The sequence below is a fragment of the Rhagoletis pomonella genome, unplaced genomic scaffold (genome assembly GCF_013731165.1).
Source record: "Rhagoletis pomonella isolate Grant_MI unplaced genomic scaffold, Rhpom_1.0 Rhpom_scaffold_00006, whole genome shotgun sequence".
In the NCBI taxonomy this organism is placed as follows: Eukaryota; Metazoa; Arthropoda; class Insecta; order Diptera; family Tephritidae; genus Rhagoletis; species Rhagoletis pomonella.
In genome coordinates this window covers 23,253,690-23,275,274 of record NW_023458560.1, presented here as the reverse complement: position 1 = coordinate 23,275,274, position 21,585 = coordinate 23,253,690, and the positions used below count along the sequence as shown (strand labels likewise).

At 38.4% G+C, this 21,585-nt stretch overlaps 6 protein-coding genes across 6 annotated transcripts in view; 4 read left to right on the top strand and 2 right to left on the bottom strand.

The window, feature by feature from the left end:
* Window positions 1-2,392, bottom strand: part of LOC118740510 (histone acetyltransferase KAT7) — a gene marked incomplete in the record, with an annotated part of 41,006 nt that extends 38,614 nt beyond the window's left edge. The window contains 3 exon segments of the mRNA XM_036472072.1: window positions 84-456; window positions 528-2,194; window positions 2,248-2,392. Of these exon segments, the coding sequence (XP_036327965.1) occupies window positions 84-456; window positions 528-2,194; window positions 2,248-2,268 (2,061 nt within the window).
* Window positions 2,393-4,688: 2,296 nt separating this feature from the next.
* On the top strand, window positions 4,689-7,471 carry LOC118740513 (probable ATP-dependent RNA helicase DDX23). The gene is made up of 2 exons (XM_036472074.1): window positions 4,689-6,561; window positions 6,634-7,471. Exons 1-2 carry the CDS (start codon window positions 4,811-4,813, stop codon window positions 7,295-7,297), a joined length of 2,415 nt encoding a protein of 804 aa, XP_036327967.1. The 5' UTR covers window positions 4,689-4,810; the 3' UTR covers window positions 7,298-7,471.
* On the bottom strand, window positions 7,373-10,560 carry LOC118740512 (cysteine-rich protein 2-binding protein). The gene is given in 10 exon segments (XM_036472073.1): window positions 7,373-7,689; window positions 7,745-7,926; window positions 7,988-8,123; window positions 8,182-8,334; window positions 8,393-8,636; window positions 8,700-9,131; window positions 9,187-9,585; window positions 9,657-9,816; window positions 9,872-10,023; window positions 10,097-10,560. Coding segments are annotated over 10 exon segments (2,418 nt in total). The 5' UTR covers window positions 10,480-10,560; the 3' UTR covers window positions 7,373-7,512.
* A 247-nt stretch (window positions 10,561-10,807) lies between these two features.
* Window positions 10,808-11,425, top strand: LOC118740516. Its single transcript, XM_036472078.1, has 2 exons — window positions 10,808-10,991; window positions 11,052-11,425. Exons 1-2 carry the CDS (start codon window positions 10,836-10,838, stop codon window positions 11,238-11,240), a joined length of 345 nt encoding a protein of 114 aa, XP_036327971.1. The 5' UTR covers window positions 10,808-10,835; the 3' UTR covers window positions 11,241-11,425.
* Window positions 11,426-17,436: 6,011 nt separating this feature from the next.
* Window positions 17,437-17,970, top strand: LOC118740515 (cytidine deaminase-like). The gene is made up of 2 exons (XM_036472077.1): window positions 17,437-17,500; window positions 17,561-17,970. The coding sequence occupies exons 1-2, from the start codon at window positions 17,437-17,439 to the stop codon at window positions 17,968-17,970; spliced, it is 474 nt and encodes a 157-aa protein (XP_036327970.1).
* Window positions 17,971-20,770: 2,800 nt separating this feature from the next.
* LOC118740514 (cytidine deaminase-like) overlaps window positions 20,771-21,585 on the top strand; it is a 7,728-nt gene continuing 6,913 nt past the window's right edge. The window contains exons 1-2 of the mRNA XM_036472075.1: window positions 20,771-21,019; window positions 21,192-21,564. Of these exons, the coding sequence (XP_036327968.1) occupies window positions 20,947-21,019; window positions 21,192-21,564 (446 nt within the window). The 5' untranslated portion in view covers window positions 20,771-20,946. The remainder of the gene's footprint in view (window positions 21,020-21,191; window positions 21,565-21,585) is intronic.

Below are 21,585 nucleotides of genomic sequence, written 5' to 3'. Positions count from 1 at the left end.
TTTCGAAATGTGTTTAATTTTAGCAACACCTATGGAGCTCACTTTTATATACACATCTATTGTATATCATTACATGTACATACCTTACTAAAGTATCCAACTGTATGACAGCCGTCCACATCAGCTAATGTCATTATATAAAAAAGGAATGGTTCTACATCGTAGTAAAGTGTTTTGTGATCCAGGAAGAATTTAGCCAAAAGACACAAATGTTGACAGTATTGCTTATGTCGTTTACCATCCACTTGCCATACTTGTAGTTTGCCTTTTCGATATATCTCATCACCTGGCGGATGTCGCCACACACATTTCTCGGCGTGCCGTTTAATGCCAGTTTCTGATTTCTGATATCGGAGGCAGAACTCACAAATATTCATTTGAGGTAGCCGCGCCGCATCGTCAGGGTATGGCGATTGATACCAAACTTTCATCCTATATTTACCCATTGTTATATACCTGTTATAAATAGCAAGTATTTTATTTTTATGGTACATATCAATGTTTGTTTTGTTTGTATGGACACTTACTTTATCCCCTTTCCAACAGGCAAATCTTTGAGCTCATCTTCGACTTTTTCGGAGGCGATTGCTTGAGCATCCCGAAACAATTGCAAATCATAATCAGGCACAAGTCCAATCAAGTTAGGTTCACGATCCTCATCAGTGCAATCTTTTTCAAGTTTTACTTTATCAGTATTTATGGTAGCCGCTATAGGGCGAAATCTTACTCGTGATTCGCGAATTTTAGCTAAAAATTCATTTTGTTCATTTGTGCGTCCTTTTGGATTTGCCACATCGGAATTATTTAAATTACTATTACTGTTACGTAGACGTCGCTCATTCCTAAGTTTTCTTTCGGGAACACGTTCTTTGCACTCAGATGCCGACATATTGTGGTAAATAGGACAAGCTTCGGGTAGAAAATGTCTATCCAAATTGCCGCATAAATGACCTGACGAGTCACATCCCTCAATTGGGCATTTTTTCTCCATTTGTTGAGGCGGTGATAACGAACGTGGCTTGGACGATGTTGAACCGAATACGCCAGCTTCCTTCTTTACTTTGCATTTACTACCGCCGGTAGATGAAATACAACGCTTTGCTGGACTTTTTGACAATGAATGTTTCTCAGTGTCTAAATCGACCTCAGACTCGCTTTCAGAAGGGCAGCCGGCACCGCCTGAAGACTTTGGTTGCTGCCTAGACCGTCTGGTACTTAGTGAACGTGTGAGTTTGCGTGGCGCTCCATCGTCTGAGTCGGAATTTGCTATTTTAGCAGCGGTAGGCGCACGTTTACCTTTCACTGATTTTACTGGATGGGTATCATAAGAATTACTGCTCTCGGTGGCTTCAGACTCAGTAGTGGTAGTTTTTCCACTTTCCGATTCGCTTTCTTCTTCGTCCTCTTCTGAGCTCTTGTTCTTTGCTTTTCCAACTATAGTGCGCTTAGTTTGTGTTTTGGGCCTTGCCTGCTTTATTCGATTTTCTGAGCTATTTAAAGCCGCTGCCGAATTAGCCTGTGCGGATAATTTTACTTGCCCTTTACGTTCAGATTTATTACGACTAGAAGGGAATACCTCCCGATCTGATTCGTCTGATCCATGAATTGCAGTAGATGTATTTTTCTTTCCATCTTGTCCATTTTCAGGAACTAAGCTATTTTGTGCCTTTGAGTTGCCAGCCGGAGCTTTATTTGTGTGTGAATTTAGTTTATTCAAGGTATTTTGAGGTGCTTTACCACCGATAATTCGCTGATTACTCTGATTCTGTGCAGCTGATGTGCTCGAAGCGGACAGTTTCCGTTTTTGAGTTGTACTGGATGTTGCAACTGGCCTTGTCGACTTCTTACTAGGTGGAAGTTCATCATCACTTGAATGATTACCTGCACGAGGTTGCCGCAGAGATGCAGTATTACTATTGCTTAGTCTTGTCTTTGAAGTTGATTGTGAACTTGTAGCAAGTTTTTCTGCATCCGCTTTAGCTGCGCCTTTGAATTCGGAACTTTTCCGTCGAGTAGTTACTTGCGTTTTAGTTGCGGCAACTGTGCATGGAGCATCATCGACCACACTCTTTTCGTCACCGGAGCTACTAGATTCGGTGTCAGATGAACTGCTACCTGAATTTGAACAACTTGTGCTTCCACTTGTCGAGCTGCCCGATGTGGAACTCGAACTAGTTCCGGTAGTGCTAGTGCTCTAAATAAGATCAAATTATAAGTTTTGATTTAGTCTATTATTCTATACAATACCTTTTTTCGAAATGTAGACATTTTGTTTAAAGGTACACACTATACAGATAAGAACATGGATTCCCTGCGAAAATTTATTTTTGTCAGAAAAACGTTTGTTTATATACTCAATAATCTGTAAAAATTTGTAAACGTACTCTTGTTCTTGAACAATATGATTCACAATTGAATTTATACAAGGTGGTGTTACTGGCGAATTTGGATATTCGCCGCTGTCCTTCTGAATGTCAAAATGAAGTGTTTGTTGTAAACAAGGCGAATTCATATTACAATAAACACATCATTTTGAACTTAAGGACCGCGGCGAAAATGTAAATTCGCCAGAAACAGCATCAATGCGAATTTATCATGGTGGTGTTAATGGCGAATTTAGATTTTCGCCGCGGTACTTCTTAATGTCAAAATGATGTGTTTGTTGTAATAGGAATTCGCCTTTTTTACAACAAACACATCACTCAGACATTAAGTACAGCGGCGAAGATCTAAGTTCGCCATTAACAGCACCAAGGCGATTTTATACAAGGTGATGTTGATGGCGAATTTTGATTTTCGCCGCGGTACTTCTTAATGTCAAAATGATGTGTTTGTTGTAAAATAAATTCGCCTTGTTTACAACAAACACATCATTTTGACATTAGGAAGTACCGCGGCGAAAATCTAAATTCGCCATCAACACCACCTTGTATAAATTCGCCTTGAACACCACCTTGTATAAATTCGCCTTTAACACATCTTGTATAAATTCGCCTTGGCTTGATCGTTGCCTTTCAAATCGCATTCGCATTAATTGACTGGTTTTGAGAAAAAAGTTTGCGAAAGCGGGATCGTCAGCTGAGCGTTTGTTTACATCACAAGCACCACTATTTTACACTTTTATTTAACTGAAGAAGAGTTAAATCAACATGACAACACATTCCAAAGCGTTTTAATGAATAATTTTACCTTAATTGTATGCCTAAAGTGGCTGACATTAATTTTGGTTTTCGTTTTTTTCTTTGCTTTGTTTACTTTTCTTACGTTTTCCCGCTCAAATCTTGTTTTTGCGTGATCTTGTGTCTTTCGTTCATGATCGGTTATATTATTAGCTGTGTTTCCTTGGGCAATGATTGGGATCCGGATAAAAACTTGGCACTTGGCAAAAAAAACCAACAACATCGATATCATCCCATCAACGAAAAATACAAGACCAGACAAGAACGCGACGTTGTATTTGGGTTTTGAGAAAAAGTGACAGCGAAAAGGCGGGTTTGCCCAAGAATGATAGAATACAAGATTGCGCCGTCCTGGGCGTTGACATTTGTGTACCACAAGTAAACAAAGAAAAGAGCGAAAAGAAGAACGAGTTGGAACTGCCAAAACAGTTCACTTTACAGCTAAAAACGTGTTTTAATTTTGCTAAATGTGAAAATATTGCATTTTTCACCTAATCTATTAGAGAACAGTGAACGTTTTAGTGCACTCCATTGCTTTGCAATTAAGGCTGCTTCAGAAAATTGCAGCAGCATCTCTGCGGGATTGATTAGTTAACTTGCTAATGGAGGCTGCGTGGAGCAAAAACAAAATCATTGTGAGGAAATGCTGTTAATATAATAATAGAGAAACATTTCGGGAACGGCTTTGCCGTGCCCTATGTACACAAAATGCAGCGATTCGTCCCAGCGCTACACTTGCACCTACGCATCTTGCATCTTGATGGCTGTCGCAATTTAACACACATCACTTCATTTTATTAGTTTGTACGCAGTCTTCAACTCAAAAATTACTCACAAATTGCAAATTAACACAATTTAAACTGATTTTTCACTTATAATTCAAATTTATCTTTCGCTGATTTGTAAACAAAGGTTTATTTACAAATTACCACAACTGTCAAAATCGGCAAAACCAAAGTAGCGGTACCACTGACGGCGCCACCTTTGTTCGCTGCACCGTGAAAAACTGGTCATAAAGAGAGGTCGCGGTAGGGATACATGAATTGTACTGTAATTTGGTCATCGTGAGAGTTTATTTAACAATCCAGCGATGCGAACATGAGTATTTTTGGTAAATTCGTCAAGTATTTAAGGATAGTCGTAAGAATATATAAGATAAGGACACTTCCAAAAACAAATACCTGAGTTTTTGTACACTTACTGAATTTTTTACACCTTTATCACAGTATACTGTGCCTTTATTTATATGTCTTCTAAATTAAAATACATTTTTCCAACCACTTGTGCAAAATTATCACTGCAAATCACACTTGCCGCATTTTACTCTTTTGCTAGCATTTTGCTATGGCCAAAGAACGTAACTCTTACGTGTCTTACGTTACGGTAGTATGTGTTAAAATGATTTGATAACTGTAGTCCGTAGCCCGTGGTTTTCGATGTGTTTCAATCAAGTTGTGTCCACAAATATCAAAAACCTACGAAACTAATTGCGAATAATTATGACTTGATATAAGAAGAAGCTGCAATTAAATGTCAAATTTATCTTTTTAGCCCTGCAAACGTTTTCATTACTAGCTTTTTTATTCTGTATTTTCTAAAAGGAATTAAAAATTAAAAAAAAAGCAATCCTTATGGGCAACGATAAAAGACGTCGATCACATTCCAGGGATCGTCGAGACCGGGACCGCGAGAGAGATCGTGACCGGGAACGGGACAGGGATAATGAACGTGATCGTGGACGAGAACGGGAACGCGAGAAGGATCATAATCGACGCCGCTCTAGATCTCGAGGTCGAGATCATCCAATAGAAAAACGACGCACGGACGAGAAACCAAAAGATGAAAGGGATGAAAAAAAACCTGGCGTCAAAGACGAGGACGATATGGAGGATGTCAAAATGAAAGACATTGAGAAGGCTAAATCTAAGAAGGAACCTCTGTCTTTAGAAGAAATCCTTGAGAAAAAGAAAAGAGAAGAGGAAGCACGTAGCAAACCAGTCTTTCTCACTAAAGAACAGCGGGCAGCGGAGGCCTTGAAAAGACGTCAAGAAGAAGTAGCTGCAATGCGTAGCGCCCAAAGTGCAGCTACAGCTGCTGCCATTGCAGACGGAGATGGCTTGAATAACGGGTTCGGAATTCCACCGACGCAACTAAAAAATGAAAGGATAGATCGCAAAGATCGCGATCGCGATTATGATCGACGGGATCGTGAAAAAGGGCGAGATCGCGACCGGGATCGAGATCGTGAAAGAGATCGAGATCGAGATAAGGATAGAGATAGTAAACGCGCTGAAGATCTTACTCATAAGGATAAGGAGAAAGAACTGGAAGCGATACGTGAACGGTACTTAGGTATTGTGAAGAAAAAACGCCGTGTTCGTCGATTAAATGACCGTAAATTTGTTTTCGATTGGGATGCTGGAGAAGATACATCCATTGATTACAATAATTTGTACAAAGAGCGTCATCATGTACAATTTTTCGGTCGTGGTAATGTCGCTGGTATTGACATCAAAGAACAAAAACGTACACAAAGTAAATTCTATGGGGATCTGTTGGAGAAACGACGAACGGAAGCAGAAAAAGAACAGGAAAAGGTGCGACTTAGAAAAGTGAAACGTAAGGAAGATAAGCAAAAATGGGATGATCGTCATTGGTCTGAAAAGGCTCATGAGGAGATGACCGAGCGTGATTGGCGTATTTTCCGTGAGGACTATAACATTACAATTAAAGGTGGTAAAATACCTAACCCTATACGTAATTGGGCCGAATCTGGGTTCCCTAAGGAAATCATCGAAATTATTGACAAAGTTGGGTACAAAGAGCCAACACCTATTCAAAGGCAGGCAATACCGATTGGCTTACAAAATCGCGACATTATTGGTGTAGCAGAAACAGGTTCTGGTAAAACTTTAGCTTTCCTTATACCGTTGTTATCTTGGATTCAGTCACTTCCGAAAATAGAACGCATGGAAGATGCCGATGCAGGACCTTACGCCATTATTATGGCACCAACACGTGAATTAGCACAGCAAATCGAAGAGGAAACTATCAAGTTTGGTCAACCGCTGGGCATACGCACGGTGGTCGTAGTGGGCGGTCTGTCTCGTGAGGAACAAGGGTTTCGTCTACGCTTAGGTTGCGAAATTGTTATCGCAACACCTGGTCGTTTGATTGATGTTTTGGAAAACCGTTATTTAGTTCTAAGTCAGTGTACGTATATTGTATTGGATGAGGCAGATCGTATGATTGACATGGGTTTTGAACCGGATGTTCAAAAGATTCTTGAATATATGCCAGTAACAAATTTGAAACCTGACTCGGAAGAAGCTGAAGATGCCAGCAAACTAATGGAGAACTTTTACTCAAAAAAGAAGTACAGGTAGGAAACTCGAAATGTGAATTTTTAAAGGCAGGGCAAACATTACTTTCAAGAATTTTTAAACCATTTTAGACAAACTGTGATGTTTACTGCTACTATGCCTCCAGCGGTGGAACGATTAGCAAGATCATACTTGCGGCGTCCAGCTACTGTCTACATTGGATCTATAGGCAAACCAACCGAACGCACAGAGCAAATCGTGTTTATGATGGGTGAAAACGATAAACGCAAGAAACTGATGGAAATACTTTCCAAAGGTATTGAACCGCCAGTCATCATTTTCGTCAATCAAAAGAAGGGTGCTGATGTGCTTGCCAAAGGATTGGAGAAGTTGGGTTACAATTCATGTACTCTTCATGGTGGCAAAGGACAAGAACAACGTGAATACGCTCTTGCAGCTCTTAAAAACGGTTCCAAGGATATGCTGGTAGCAACGGACGTCGCTGGACGTGGTATTGATATCAAAGATGTGTCACTTGTCATCAACTATGATATGGCAAAATCGATCGAGGATTACACGCATCGTATAGGTCGTACGGGACGTGCTGGGAAGAATGGTGTAGCCATTTCATTTGTCACCAAAGATGACAGTCATTTATTCTATGATCTTAAACAATGCGTTACGGCTAGTCCGGTATCTGTATGTCCACCAGAGCTAATGAATCATCCAGATGCACAACACAAACCTGGCACAGTGGTGACAAAGAAAAGACGGGAGGAGAAAATCTTTGCTTGAGTTATGCGGAAAGCCAAACCCGGAAAAAATTTAATTTGGCAACATTTTTACATGGATTTGGTTTACATTTGTGAATTTAAGTTTGTATAACAGTAGTATATTTCTCTTCGGATTACATTTTTAATACATGGCTTTCGCCTTGGTAACATAAAAAAATACAAGGAACAATTTTTAGTTTATTCGTTTTAATTCTAGTCCTGAGTTCTTACCTACTATTATGATCTTAAAAGCCTTAAGAAAAATGCGGTCCGACTTTGCTTGGAATTTATGGGTAAGTATTTCTCGTAGAAATCCAGGATAACCTCTTCTATTTTGAAGCCGAATTTCTGGTACAGCACCACTGCGGCATTAGAAGCGGACACATGCAACGTTATATCCTTTGACATGCATGTCTGTAAGCATTAAAATAAAATATGCCATCACACACGCAAAATCGATAGTACATACCTGTATAAGATGATAAAGCATAAATGTTCCTATACCGCAACGTTGCCAATTAGGTCGAACGGCCATATATGAAATGTATGCCTCGTTGAAGCCTACGTCAGGCACAAGGAATCCACAACCCACTACCAGCTTTTTATAGAGTGCAACCACACTGTAATCTGGGTAGCTAAGACATTCGGACACTTTAAAAATATAAACAGTTGCAATAAGTGATGTGGTATTCGTATTTCAGAGGAGTCTTACTATCAATCCCAGGCCAAAAACTTGTTTGAAGTAAAGCATTTACTGCGGCTATATGATTGGGGCGTACATAGCAAAAATCGATTGGTGAACGAAAGGGATACTCTCCATTGACTTTGAACTGAAGCTCGCACATCAGCTGCAAAATTAGATAAATAGTATTGAAGAAAAGTATGTACAATTTTTACAACTGGTACCTTTAACCAGGGAGGTGCTATTTCTTTATCCCTATATATGAAAGGATGTAATATTCGATGGGAATAAGGCTATTCAAACATTTCATAGTCAAAAGAACAAGCTATTCTGGCGTAAAATGATTTGCGTTTACTTTCCGAAGAAAGTGAAATTAGCTGTAAACGAGGAAAATAAAGTTTTCTGTAGAATATTAATGTTAGTTATACGCCATACCTGCTGGTACCGATCAATTATTTTCGATTTGGAATCGTGCGACACATTATATTTGCCATTTATATGGTCATCTAAATTAAATAGCGGTTTGCCATGTTCACGTTTCCATTCACGCACGCAAAGTTTTCTATAGAAGCGTCGTATGTACGCCGGAATTTGAATTTTACATTGTTCCTCCATAGAAAAGATTTTACGTAGCTTGTGCAACAATTCGATCCCTTCGTATTCACTGATCGGAATTAAGCTGCAGTGAGACATTTTTTTTTAATCTGTAGATAAAACTGTGGTTTTTCTGCAATGTATATACCTTTCGTTTTGCTCGAAGGGTTTCATTTTGGCTTCTTCTTCTGCCTCATCAGATTCTTCCACCAACCAAGGCCAATTACGGCGAGGAACCTTCGTAAAAAGACTTGGCTTGCAGGCACCCAAAATTGATGCGATCCCTTCGGCTTCGTTTTCCAACTCTGGCTGCGTCGCTCCAGCGGTGTGACCATCATTTTCATCTTTCTTTGTACTGTGCTTATCTTCAGCTTCTGATTGCTCTGCATCAGATTTTACTTCTTTCTTGATTTCTTGTCCAAATTTATGTAAAAGGGTTTCTTCTATTGATCCGGTTTTGTCTTTCTTTGGTGATTGATTAAGTTGCTGAAAATTGGTGACTTGTATTATGCGTGGTTGATACTCGTCGTCATCATCATTACTAGCCTCGGATGACGTTTGCATTGAATCTTCATGAGGACTATGAATGATTTTAAAAATATTAATTGACTTTGCTTGTTTAAGTATTAACTTACAATTGTTCTATGCTTAGAACCGATGATGTTTTTTGATCACCGTGCTGTTCTGAATCGTAAAAGCTTTTCAATTTATCGGCTACTGGGTATACAGTATTAGATTCATACACAGCTGAGTTTGGATGGTATTTGGCTTCAGGTGTGTCAAAAAGTCCAACATTATCATTTTGCGTTTCAAGCAAGGGGAGAAAACCATTTTTTTCATCTCCACCTACCAACGTTTCCGTTGCGATATTTGGCAATGTACTAAAAAAATCATCGTTTGCTAAATTCTCTGCCAAAAAGTCCATTAAGCTTGATTGTACAGTGTTCAGCAGTTGTTGCTGATGGAAATTCTTGATATCATCATCCACAATATCAAGCTGTTTAGCTACTTTGGGCGTGCGACCCATATACGGCCTGGGAATAAATGAAAATTGATTATGGCAATAAATTACGAGTTCAAAGTGTTTGTTAAGAATGAAAAATACATTGTACGGCTGCATCCATCAGTTATGGGTGGTATCTCATCATCCGAATAATTTTGCCGCCTACGTTTGCTTTCGTGCTGCTCTTCATCACTGTTATCAGCATCTTCTTGCCCCCGTTTATCGCTGTGCATTTGGGAGCGCTTGTGACTAAATTCTTCATCTGCAGCATTAAATGTAAAATTATTGACTTTTCTCTATATTATTTCCATAATCACATTTTCTGTGAATCATTTTTGGAGTTAAATTTATCTGCGCCAGGCTCCACCAACCCAACTTTTGAATTGTTTCTTGACCGGATAAGAAAAAATCCGGACTGTAGTGCGACAAATTTCCTGAAATGGAGCCGAACCAGTTTTTGCGCCGACGTCTGCGTGTAGAAAGCATTTATTAGTACAAATATGTATGCCGAAAACTGCTTAAATTGCTTTAGAAATACTTACGTTCCAGGCTCCATTAAAAAGTCCCAGTTTTTGTTAATAAAACTTACAATGTGTGAACGCCAATGGAAGAAGCCATGATGACTCAGTCCCTTAGACTTCACCGATAAATTGTATAATGCTAAAGCAACTATCATGAACCAAGACAAACGCTGGCGTACAAAATTCTCACGTGGCACAGCAGCTTTCGCTGACGATGAAGTAGACGGTGCATTATATTGCAAATTCATGCAATCGGCACAGGTGAAGTCAAAAAATATATCACCCAATAAATCTCCAGGTCGACACGTGCGCAGACATTTTGCATGCACTAGACATTCACATTCCACGCACTCTAGGTAGTCATCCTCGTCAGCTACAGGTTGTTTGCAGTAAGAACAGTGCATTGCTCAGCCAGAAATTTTATATTTTATTTGTGTAAATTTTTTCTGGAAAAAAGAACTGGGGCCGAATCACGGCTCTCGTGATCGAGTAATATTTTTCGAAATTTTCTGTTTTGGCATCACCGCATTCGTGATCGAGTAAAATTTATCGAAATTTGGCATCACCCCATTCGATATCGAGCAGACGTTCGAGTAGAATTATTCAAAACACCATTCGACAGTAAATTTTGCATCGAGAAGTGGAAAATTAAAATAAAACAACAAAATGTGAGTATATTTCTAGTAAAAACTGTTGCAAACTTTAATATCTTTTTATATTTAAAGACAAACATAAACAAAATCAACAAAAAAAAAGTATTATGGCGGAATATATGCAGGAGCACCCGGATTTGGCCAGAAATATTCTGCCAAATTGCGTTCAAAGAAGAACCGTTGCTCAAAGATTGTGGGAGCAACTTTCCTTAAAATTAAATTCTGCTGGTCCGCCTATAAAAGAACTTAAAATGTGGCGTAAAGTAGGTTGTTTTGAATTTATATAATCAGAAGCTAGTGTATTATTTGGCTTAAAATTGTAGGTATTTGCAGACCAAAGGCAGAACGTTAAAAAGAAGCTGTCTTTTAATAAAGCTTCTAAGCAAAAGACCGGAGGTGGGCCTTACCAAGAAAAGCTTTTGACGGCGTCCGAGGAGCTGCTGCTGCAAGCTACTGCAATGGACGTTTCAATGGAGTACGTGCTGAAAACTTTCACTTCCCAAAAGCGATAACGTAGCAGCTAATTGCAAGACGGAGGGTACTGATGTGGACATATGCCCCTCAAACTCAAGCTCCGAAAGCACGTACTCGAATGCAGGTTTTGACAGTCGGAAACGTTTTTTGAACCTGCAAATAAAGAACTTTAACGTATGCTGCTGCTGGTAAACTTAAGGGATTGCTTTTGTCACGTAATCCTCTCCGTATCTGCACTTGACTGACTACATTATCAGAATCAGGCGAGCTCGAATAAAAAAATACTGAAATATTCATTTTATAATAACTGATATGAATATTTTATTTCTTGTTTACGTTTGAAAAATGGTTAAAGATGATACATTTACTAATTGGCAACCGATTAATAATCGAAGAAATTTCGCTAGCTTACGAATCGAGTGCCATGATTTGCCTATTCGATTCGAATCGAAATTTTACTCTCCTCGACCGGTCACTCGTTCACGAGAGCCGTGATTCGGTCCCTGAAAAGAAAAAACAAACAATAAAATGTGCCAGTGCTGCCATTAATCGCAATTATATAGTTTGGGGAAAAATGTGAAGCAAAGGGAACAATTTTAGTACAGTTAAATATCGATAAAGGGATTTAACAATGGTAGCCCACATTCGTATTTTATAAGCTTTAAATATCCAATTTCAACGAAAAATAAAATGGGTGGGCTTTAGTTTGGTACGGAATTAAGGAATATATGGGATAGATAGGGACCTAATAGTTGTCTGTATACAGTTTCAAAGCGTAGAGCCTTATAGTTTTTAGGGAATTCGTTGTTAAAGTTTGTAAATTTAACAAACTTGTATGCACAGTTTCACTATACATAATGCAACTTGCATTAAATTTATACGTTATTTACACTCAATTAGAGTGTGCACGATCAAACAAATAAATATTTGTAGTATATTACTGTTTTTTTTTTATGAAAAATTGATTGTTGTTAAATTATTACGAGTACATCAGTGTTGCCACATACAAATTTTTTCCCTACCAAAATCCTCCAAAACCTACCAAACATTTTTTTTGAGATTTTAATAAATTTGTTCAACGTCAAGTTTGTTAAAAAAGATACTAGTACTAAGTCTTTGAAACATATAAATTTTAAACTGGGTTCCCTGAATCATGGGCTGAGAGGGTGCTTTGTGCATAGCTTTGGCCTACAAATGTATCGGTTCCCCCTTTTCGGCTTCTTCAGCAAAAAATACCCGTGAAGAATTATTATTATTATTATTTTTATTATTATTTATTTATTACGGCCAAAGCCTAATTCGTAAATTGGAATATATTACAGAGTTTTATCTTATAGCTAAGGTTTTACAATATTCATATAATTTTGTTTTAAAGCCTGTAATTTGGTTGCAACTTTTTATGTCCATAGGCAGATCATTGTAACTTTTCAGACCCTTGTAGAAAATATTCTGTTGATCAATTTCAGTTCTGAAAAACGGCAGTTTGAAATTATGCTTGTTCCTCGTATTTATGTTGTGAGTATGCTCAATTAATACTATATTTTTTATTTAGATACTCAGGTACATTTCCATGTTTGATATTAAATATGAACTTCATGGAGTGGAAGAAAATTTTTTGTTTCACACTTAACCAGTCTAAAGTCTTCAACATGTCCGCTGTTCGTGTATCTTTAGGTTTCTGAAGAATAAATCTCATGCATCTATTTTGAAGCTTTTGGAGTTTGTCTACTTCTATATCCGATATTATGAATAGAATGGATGGTAAGCCACTTAGTAAAATCAAGATATATTTCCAAAGTGTTTCCGGAATGAGAACAAAAGCTGATATAAGGTGTGTACTCGTATTGAGAAGTTCTGAGAATTTAGCAGCATTCGCTCTCAAAGAGACGAAATATCAACAGAAGTACGAGAACGCGAAATTTGCAAAAAGTTGCAACCTTCGAAACAGCTGATCACTTGCACAGTTGCCACTGCTGATTAATTTGGCAATTTCTTTTCTGTTTGGTACATTTTCCCCCGATTTGGCATTTTATACAATTGAATATTTTTCGATAAGAAACACCTTTTTGAAATACAAATTAATTATATCGGAATGAATAAGTTATTTTTCTCATAACTATTTGTGATATCACATGGTGACGCATTCAAAAACAAGGGAATTTCCTCCAAACAGCCATCATTGATCCAAAAACAATGTAATAGATATAGCTACAGATGTAGCTTTAAAATTATAAAATTTTCATTTCAACAATCAACCTACCAAAACCGAAAACTTCAGCAAAACAACATTTCAGCATGCTGCATTTAAATCTATTTAGGTATATTTAAAGGTAAGTTATGGTACAAACGAAAAATGTCATACGGCAACCATAGTCAGCACACACTAAAGTAAACAAACTGGAGATTAATAGCAAATTAGCGAAAAATAAACACAACGAACGTTGTGCATATTAAATTTACTCACTTTTTCGTTGTATACTAGCATTAATAATAAAATTTGCAATAAATAACTCAAAAAGGCCATATTTTCTTTTGTTTTTTAACAAACATGTGTTTGTGATCAGCTGATTTTCTTACTTGCAAGTTTTAGCTGGGAAAAATTTTTCCAGCAGAAATTTGCAGCTCTCTTTCACATTTTGCTAGGGTTGCCAGACGTAATGCTTTTGGGAGTAAACGTACTCCTTTTTATTGCAATGTACTCCCATGTAATCCCAAAAAAAAATATCTGGAAATGTACTCCTTTATTAGTTTTGTACTTCTTTTGTACACCTTTTTCCAGCTATTAATATTTTATCATATACAGGGTGTAAAATAATAACTGTTGCACAGTTTTTTTTTGAAAAATAAAATTAACCTTTATAGATTTTGCGAAAAAAGTAGTTCATTGTTAATTATCCACAGATTTTACTTCAATTACGCAACTGATAGCTTCTTAAGTATTGGTCTACTACAAATTAATGGTAATGTAAAAGAACTTAAGCGTATTTTAGATCTAATCTTTATTAGTAATAATGTAAGTTATTGGGTATTCGAATGCCCATCCCCGATAACACATGCAAATACTCATCATGCTCCCATAGAAGTTCACATTCAATGTTATATCTACTCTACTGTTCCTCGTGAGAGAAGCCGATCAATTTTTAAGTTTAGTTTGTGCAATTTTGCCCTTTTGAATAATGCACAAAATAAACCGCACAAATATTTGCGCAAATACCAACTAGTACAAATAGGAATCGAATAAGAATCTTATTGTCGATCTGTCGTTGAGGTTGAAGATTTAGGAGTATACTTTGACTCAAAATTAACCTTCTCAACTCATATTAATTACGTCATTTTCAAAGCTTATGCTATGCTCGCTTTTGTTCCGCGTGATAGTCGGCCGTTTAGGGAACCCTACACCCTGAATCTTCTGTATGTTACTTTGGTGAGATCTAGGTGTCCTCCATATCAGCCCGTCTATACAAACCGGATTGAAAGGATTCAAAAAGTTTTTATCAAATTTGCCTTGCTTTCCCTGAGGTTTTCGGAGCCTGCACCCCCGTATGTATCTCGTTGTAAACTCCTTGGCTTAAATTCGTTAAATAGTAGGCGTTCTTTCCTCGCTGCCTCTTTTGTGGCTAAAATAGTGGAAGGCACTGTCGATTGCTCTACGCTTCAGGAGAAGTTATCTTTAAATGTTCCGTCTCATAACTTGCGGCGTGTTTCATTACTTTATTTTGGATTTCCGAAATCCAACTATGTGAACTCCTCGCCTCTTTTAAGAACCCTCTCTGGGTTAAATTAGCTCTCGGAATATGATCCATCTCTCTCATTTGGAACAGTACGTTGTGTCCTGCTAAATTACTTTGGGTAGTATTTATGCTCCTTTGCTTTAGTCAGTAAGGATTTGTATTCCATTTGACTGCAAAAAAATAGAAATAAATAAAAAATAAAAAATGTAGATAACTTAACATTTAGTAAAACTAAGACACAGCTTGTACAATAAAAACAAATTAACTGCGTATATCAATTCATTTTACTGTACAGACTTATGCGACCTAAGATGATCTATTGTAATCACTCCAACCTTATGCTATTCAAAGATCTAAGCACTTTGGACGGTACCATATTCCAAATTTTATATGGAGAAGAAAATCGTTCTCTAAAGTGTATCAGTCTACGATTCATGTTTCGGGAGCAGGTACATAGCATATACTCTAGGGTTTCGTCCACCAGCCCACAAAACCTACAGTCCGTCTCTACAGAAAGCCCCATTTGATTCAAAGGTTACCTTACCTCTTTCAACGTATTCACTTTAATGTTCCGCCAATCATCTGTTATGGACAATGTTAATCAATCACTGAGCAAACGGTTCTAAATGGATCGCTGACACCTTTGTTTAGCTCATTCCAAGTTTTTAATGTGAATAGTTACAGGTCCAATTGCCAGGAACCTGAGAAAGTTTGGGTCCCAGCTCCCACCAGCCCTTTTTCGCTGAGATGGAAGAAACAGGGCAGTCACCATGTAGTGGAGTTTATGAAAATGCCTAAGGAGAAACTGAGGATCGTCGCGGGCATCCTCACAGAACACTACAAACTAAGAGCACATCTGCAATAAAGTGTCCCACGGTATACCGACGGATCAAAGATGGACGCCGGGAATACTGGGGCAGGCTTCCTTAGGTAAAGATTCTAGAAAAGTCTAAAAATTGGCTCATACCCAACCATGTTCCAGGCGGAAGTCTTCGTAATCGAAATCTGTGTTCGAGTATATCTTCGTAGAAGGACAAATGGGACCAGAATAAATATTCAGCCTTATCATGAGTTTCATTTTCCCCGAACCGGTTCACTTTTCACTCTTGGTTTTCATGATTTTACTATGGGCGGATGACAAATTTTCGGGTGAACTTTTTTTCAGGCGAAACTCAGGATAAGGCAGATTATTTCGGAAACTCAGGCAGCATCAACAGTCAATTTCACGAAAGCAATTTAAGTGAAAAATTATTTAATTTTTTTTTTAATTTTATATGGAAATTGACAGAAAATAAAAAATCATTTTCCATTTAAATTGCTGGTGAAGCCGGCTGTAAGACTCATTTAGAACGACATCAAGACTTATGGACAGTTGTAAGACTCTTTTGAACCGCCGCGCTTGCATGGTCCCGAGCCTTTCTGCCGCTCATCTAAAGGATACACTGCAAAACTACTTAGGAGCTGGGAAGAAGGAAAAGGTCAAAGAAAATGAGACAATGGGAGAAATTCTTAACTCCCTCCAGGAGAAACTCCGAAAGAGTCCTTGAACGTAGCCGAGAGGATCGTAGAACTTTAACAGGCTACCTGACAGGACACTGAAAGTCTGTAGACACAGACTGTAGGTTTTATAATAATAATAATAATAAAAAGAAGAAGAAGCACAAGCTAAGGGTTTAGTCAAGTGACCTCTGTCGCTTTTGCGACTCGGCTAAGTAGACACCAGTGCAACTGCTCCTTTGGTAGCGTGAAAAAGTCTGGGCCCAATGTGGCCAGAAGATAATCACGTACACTTCTTGTCTCCGAAAGTTCTTCTAGAATTTCTGATAATTGTAGTTCGCCATGTAAAGCCCTTTTTAATTATTTAGATTATCTGTAGGTTACATGGGGATTTTTGGAAAATTGTATAAAAAAAAATTGCTTAAATAAATCGGTCTTATGAGCTCAGGTTTTCTGTGTATTTAATGTGCAATCTATTGAAAATACGAGAAAAGCACGCGTTCAGAATGTAAATTGGAATTATCAGTTTATTGAGTGTCAGGTGTAATTTTTTTTTATGGTTCTATATAAAGTAAGATATCTATATAAGGCTTTATTTCGTAATTTGAAAAATTAAATCTTTTTGAATGTAGCCTTCTTTATTAGTTACTGGGGGAGCAGCTTTATATAAAAAGGATTTACTTTGTTTACTAAATCTGAGCATAATTAACTTATTTTAATGCACTTTATTGAAGAAAAGAATCCACATCGCTGGCTTATGAATTTAACTCGTTTCCTATAAATTCGATCTGGGAAACACTCTACAAAAAGGTGAATTTTTAAAGTCGACATATTTTCTATTTCTACAAAGTCAGTTTATTTTCAATCAATCGCGTCATGGAATTTTAATTATGTACGTCTAGCGTCAATCCCTTTGCATAAAAATATTATTGAAGGAGGTATAATTTTTTGTTGCAAGTATATTGTGAATTTATCTACTACACATCCATCATTCATCTAAAGGGTCATGCCACAAATCAATGTACATAACATAAATAACGACAAGCAAATTAAGGAATTCAAGGATTTAGGTATAGTTTGTGGCATGAATTATTAGTAGTTTATGTAAGTATTCTCTATTTTTCTCCTAGATAATGATGCTAAAGAGCTAATAAAATCAGCCATTGAGGCGCGTCAACACGCCTATTGCCCGTATAGTAAATTTAAAGTGGGAGCCGCTATAAAAACAGGAGACGGATCAATTTACACAGGTTGCAACATCGAAAATGGCGCATATCCGGTTGGTATCTGTGCTGAGCGTACAGCGGCTTGTAAGGCGATCAGTGAAGGCAAGCGTGATTTTGTTGCCTGCGCTGTTGTTGCACAACAGGAGAGCAGCTTTACTACTCCCTGTGGAGTATGCCGGCAATTTTTAGCTGAATTCGCCATGCAAAGGGATTTCCCACTATACTGTGCCAAGCCAGCTTGTCCGCCGTTGCAAGTGCTTGCCACAAGCATTCGTGATTTGTTGCCGCGTAGTTTTTCTTTTTTGGGGAAATAAATGAATTTGGAGTATGAAAATTAATTTTATGAATATATTTTGTAAATTATATCAACAAACTTATTACGGCCGGCAGGTACGGAAGGCCGCTCCGTCGGTGGCTGGTTGAGCTTTTATTATTCAGTTTGTTTATCCTTATTTATACGCTTTCTTTATCTCTCGTCATCACTTTTATCATTATCGCTGGTTTATTTGTATATTTCTTACTTTGTCATCACATTAATTATTTAAATTTATCTTATAGATAGAGCGTAATTTTTGTTCGTCGAGAAAACCCTCTGCCTTTCAATTGCCTACCGAACCCGTAGTAGTACCTGTTTTAAGAGTTATTCTTCGCTTGAACAGCATACTGACGTTACTGGTGGTGTAAATGCTGAATACTAAGTAGATAAAGTATTTCACTATTTCATAACTGGGAACAGTTAAGGGTGTCCCATTAGGCGAATACTTTTTATGTTGTCTTGTGTACACTACGTTTTTACGTTGAAAAGACTACGATTTGAGGGCATCCACCAGGAATGTCCGGACTGTTAGTAGGGAGATGCCGCTGTCCGGCTGCTTGATATCCTCGTAAGCACCAAATCTGACATCACCGCCATCCCAGAAATGCGTTGTACGGAAAAATACCTGGGACCTTGCGAAGTCTACTACAGCTGCCATGCAAAGAGGCGCAAATTCGGTGTTGGATTCGTGGTTCACACCGGTGGACGAGCGTTTAGTCACAATTCGCATCAAAGCGAGGTTCTTCAACATCCCTTTCATTCCAACGGCCCGATGGAAGAGAAGGACGAGGAAATCAACGATCTCTTCTATGAGAGTTTGTAGCGCACATACGAGCGCTTTGCCCGTCACGATATAAAAATCGTGCTTGGCGATTTTAATTATAGGGTGGCCAAGGGATCTTTAGTCCCACCGTAGTGAGAGAATCCTAATATTGAGTGATAGCCAGGCGGCACTGAAGGCCCTCCCATCAAATTCTCCTTGATCCATGAGTGCACCGACAGGCTTAGTTCCATGGCTGAGCATAACATTATCCAACTAATTTGGGTACCAAAACACATTGGAGTTGAGGGTAATCAAGGAAGAACTCAGGAAGGAGAGGAACAAACTCAGAGAACAACACTGACGTAATACGCCAGGCTAAAGCGCTCGGAGGCTATATCCTTACAAGATACAGGGCAATTACATATGTATACATATATCCCCAAAGAGAGGTTAAGGATATTAACTGATATTATGATGGGTTACTCTATATTAAGAAGTCACGTGCATAGACGTACGTGCAGCCAAGATACGCACACGCCGCTGTACAGAAGAAATGGGCGTCCAACAATGCAAGGAAAACTGGAGCTGACGGACTGCCAGACAAGCAATTCAAATACAGCGGAGAGAGATGAACGCATGCCCGACGACCATATAGAATTTAAAAGCGCTCTGCCCAATTCACTACCGTGGTGCCAGCCTTCTAAGCATAGGGTATAAAGTCTCATCCTCATCGAGCGTATTGTGTGAAAGATTGAAGCCCACTATCAACAACGTTATCCGTGTGGCTTTTGGCCTGGGAAAACCACTATAAATCAGGTATTCATAATAGGCCAAATCTTGGAAAATACCCGTGTGAAAAGGATCGAAACTAACCACCTATTTGTCGACTTCAAAGCCGCTTTCGTCAGCACTAAAAGGACTTGCCGATCCACCGCTATGCCTAAATTTGTCATCCCCGCGAGACTAATATGCCTGTGTAAAATAACATTGATCAAACAACCAGCTCCATCCGAATTGGGAAGGACTTCTCCGAACCGTTTGTTGAAGAATGTAATAAGAGTCGCATAATGGAACCGGTCAGATGAAATTGTTTACAAGAGCATACAATTGCTGGCGTATGCTAACAGCACTGACATCATCGATAAAAATAAGGGCATCGTCTGTGTTGTCTTTTCGGGATTAGTTAAAGAAACAAAGTGCGTGGCTCTGGTAGTGATCGAGGACAAAAGGAAGTATCTCCTGTCATCAGAAAGCATATGTGTCTCGGCACCCATGTCACTGTAGACGGAGTAAACGAGTTCGTTAATTTAGGAACCAACATTAGTACAAATAATAATGTCAGCCTTGAGGTCCAATGGAGAATCACTTGTTGGCAGTGCCACTTTGTACTGAACAGGTAATTGAAAAGTGAAATCCTCTCTCGTCGTACAAAAATTACACCCTATAAGTCACTCATCATGCCCGTGCTGGTGTATGGCGCTGAGGCGATGGGCCTCTACGCGTTGGCGATGGGCCTCCCTTGACTCGGTCGTGTCTTATGAATGGATAGAAGCGATGGAAAAACTAGATGGAGAAGAACTTGGCTTCACTTGGTATTTCCAATTGACGTCAGTTGGGACATAAAAGAAACCACTGGCATGCTTTGTTGGACTCGGTCAGAATCGTATGGGCGATTACAGCGCCAATCAATGACGCCTATAAATTATTTTAGTTGTATTTACAAATCTTAACGGTCAGCCGTTTAAAAATAGTACGAGTGCCAAATATGGAACATATGTATGTATATTGTATATATCTGATTTTTAATACCCCCAAGCGCACCAGCTTGTTACTAATAGATTTCCCAGCAGGGTATTTACCCATAGCATTGGTGGCGGTTCATGTGTTCTCTACAAACTCTCTCAGCCAACATGCGGCAGTTGGTTGGTAATAAATTCGTCTGTATTATATATTTGTGTGTAGTGGTAGTCATTGATAAGGCGAAGAGAACCCCAAAGAAACCAGAAACTACAAATAGATTTTTTTCATACTATTTAATTAATTCTTGGCTAGAAAGGTGTTTGTGAAAGAAAACAGAAATCATTCAGTTGGTCATCACAAATTGAAGAGTATACAAGACGTACAAAAACGCACGGAATAAGAAAATTTGTACGAAATTGTGCTCTTAAAATTTTAAAATAGATATTAAATAACATAAAAATTACCATCAAAATGGATATTTACCAAGTGACGGGTTTAAGAAAACCAGAATTTGTTGAACGCATTGAAAAATACTGTGATTTGGGTGAGTAGTTGATGGGTAAATGAATTTGGAAAAAAGTTTAATACATATATACTGCTGTACACAAATGTTGATGGCTAAACAAGTGGCTAAGTTTATGTTTGTCTAGTTATCAAAGCATAAATATGTATGTATGTATGTATGTATTTATATTTTCATGAATGCTCCATTGCAGATGAACCAACCAAGGAATTGATACAGGCAGCAATTGTTGCACAAAAAAACGCTTACGCTTTATACAGTCACTTTTACGTTGGTGCAGCTTTCCGCACGATAGACGGCCGCATCTTTGCCGGTTGTAATATTGAGAATGCAAGTTTTACACCAACAACATGTGCCGAACGTACAGCCCTAAGTAAGGCCGTTAGCGAGGGTTACAATGAATTCGTTGCCGGTGCAGTAGTCGCTTATCAAGAGGATGCCTTTACAACACCTTGTGGCGTATGCCGGCAATTCATTATGGAGTTTGCGCCTAGCGACATACCGCTTTTCATAACAAAATCCCAAGTCAATGTTGAGAAGGCTAACAATGATTTGGTACTTGCCACATCCATTTATAATCTGCTGCC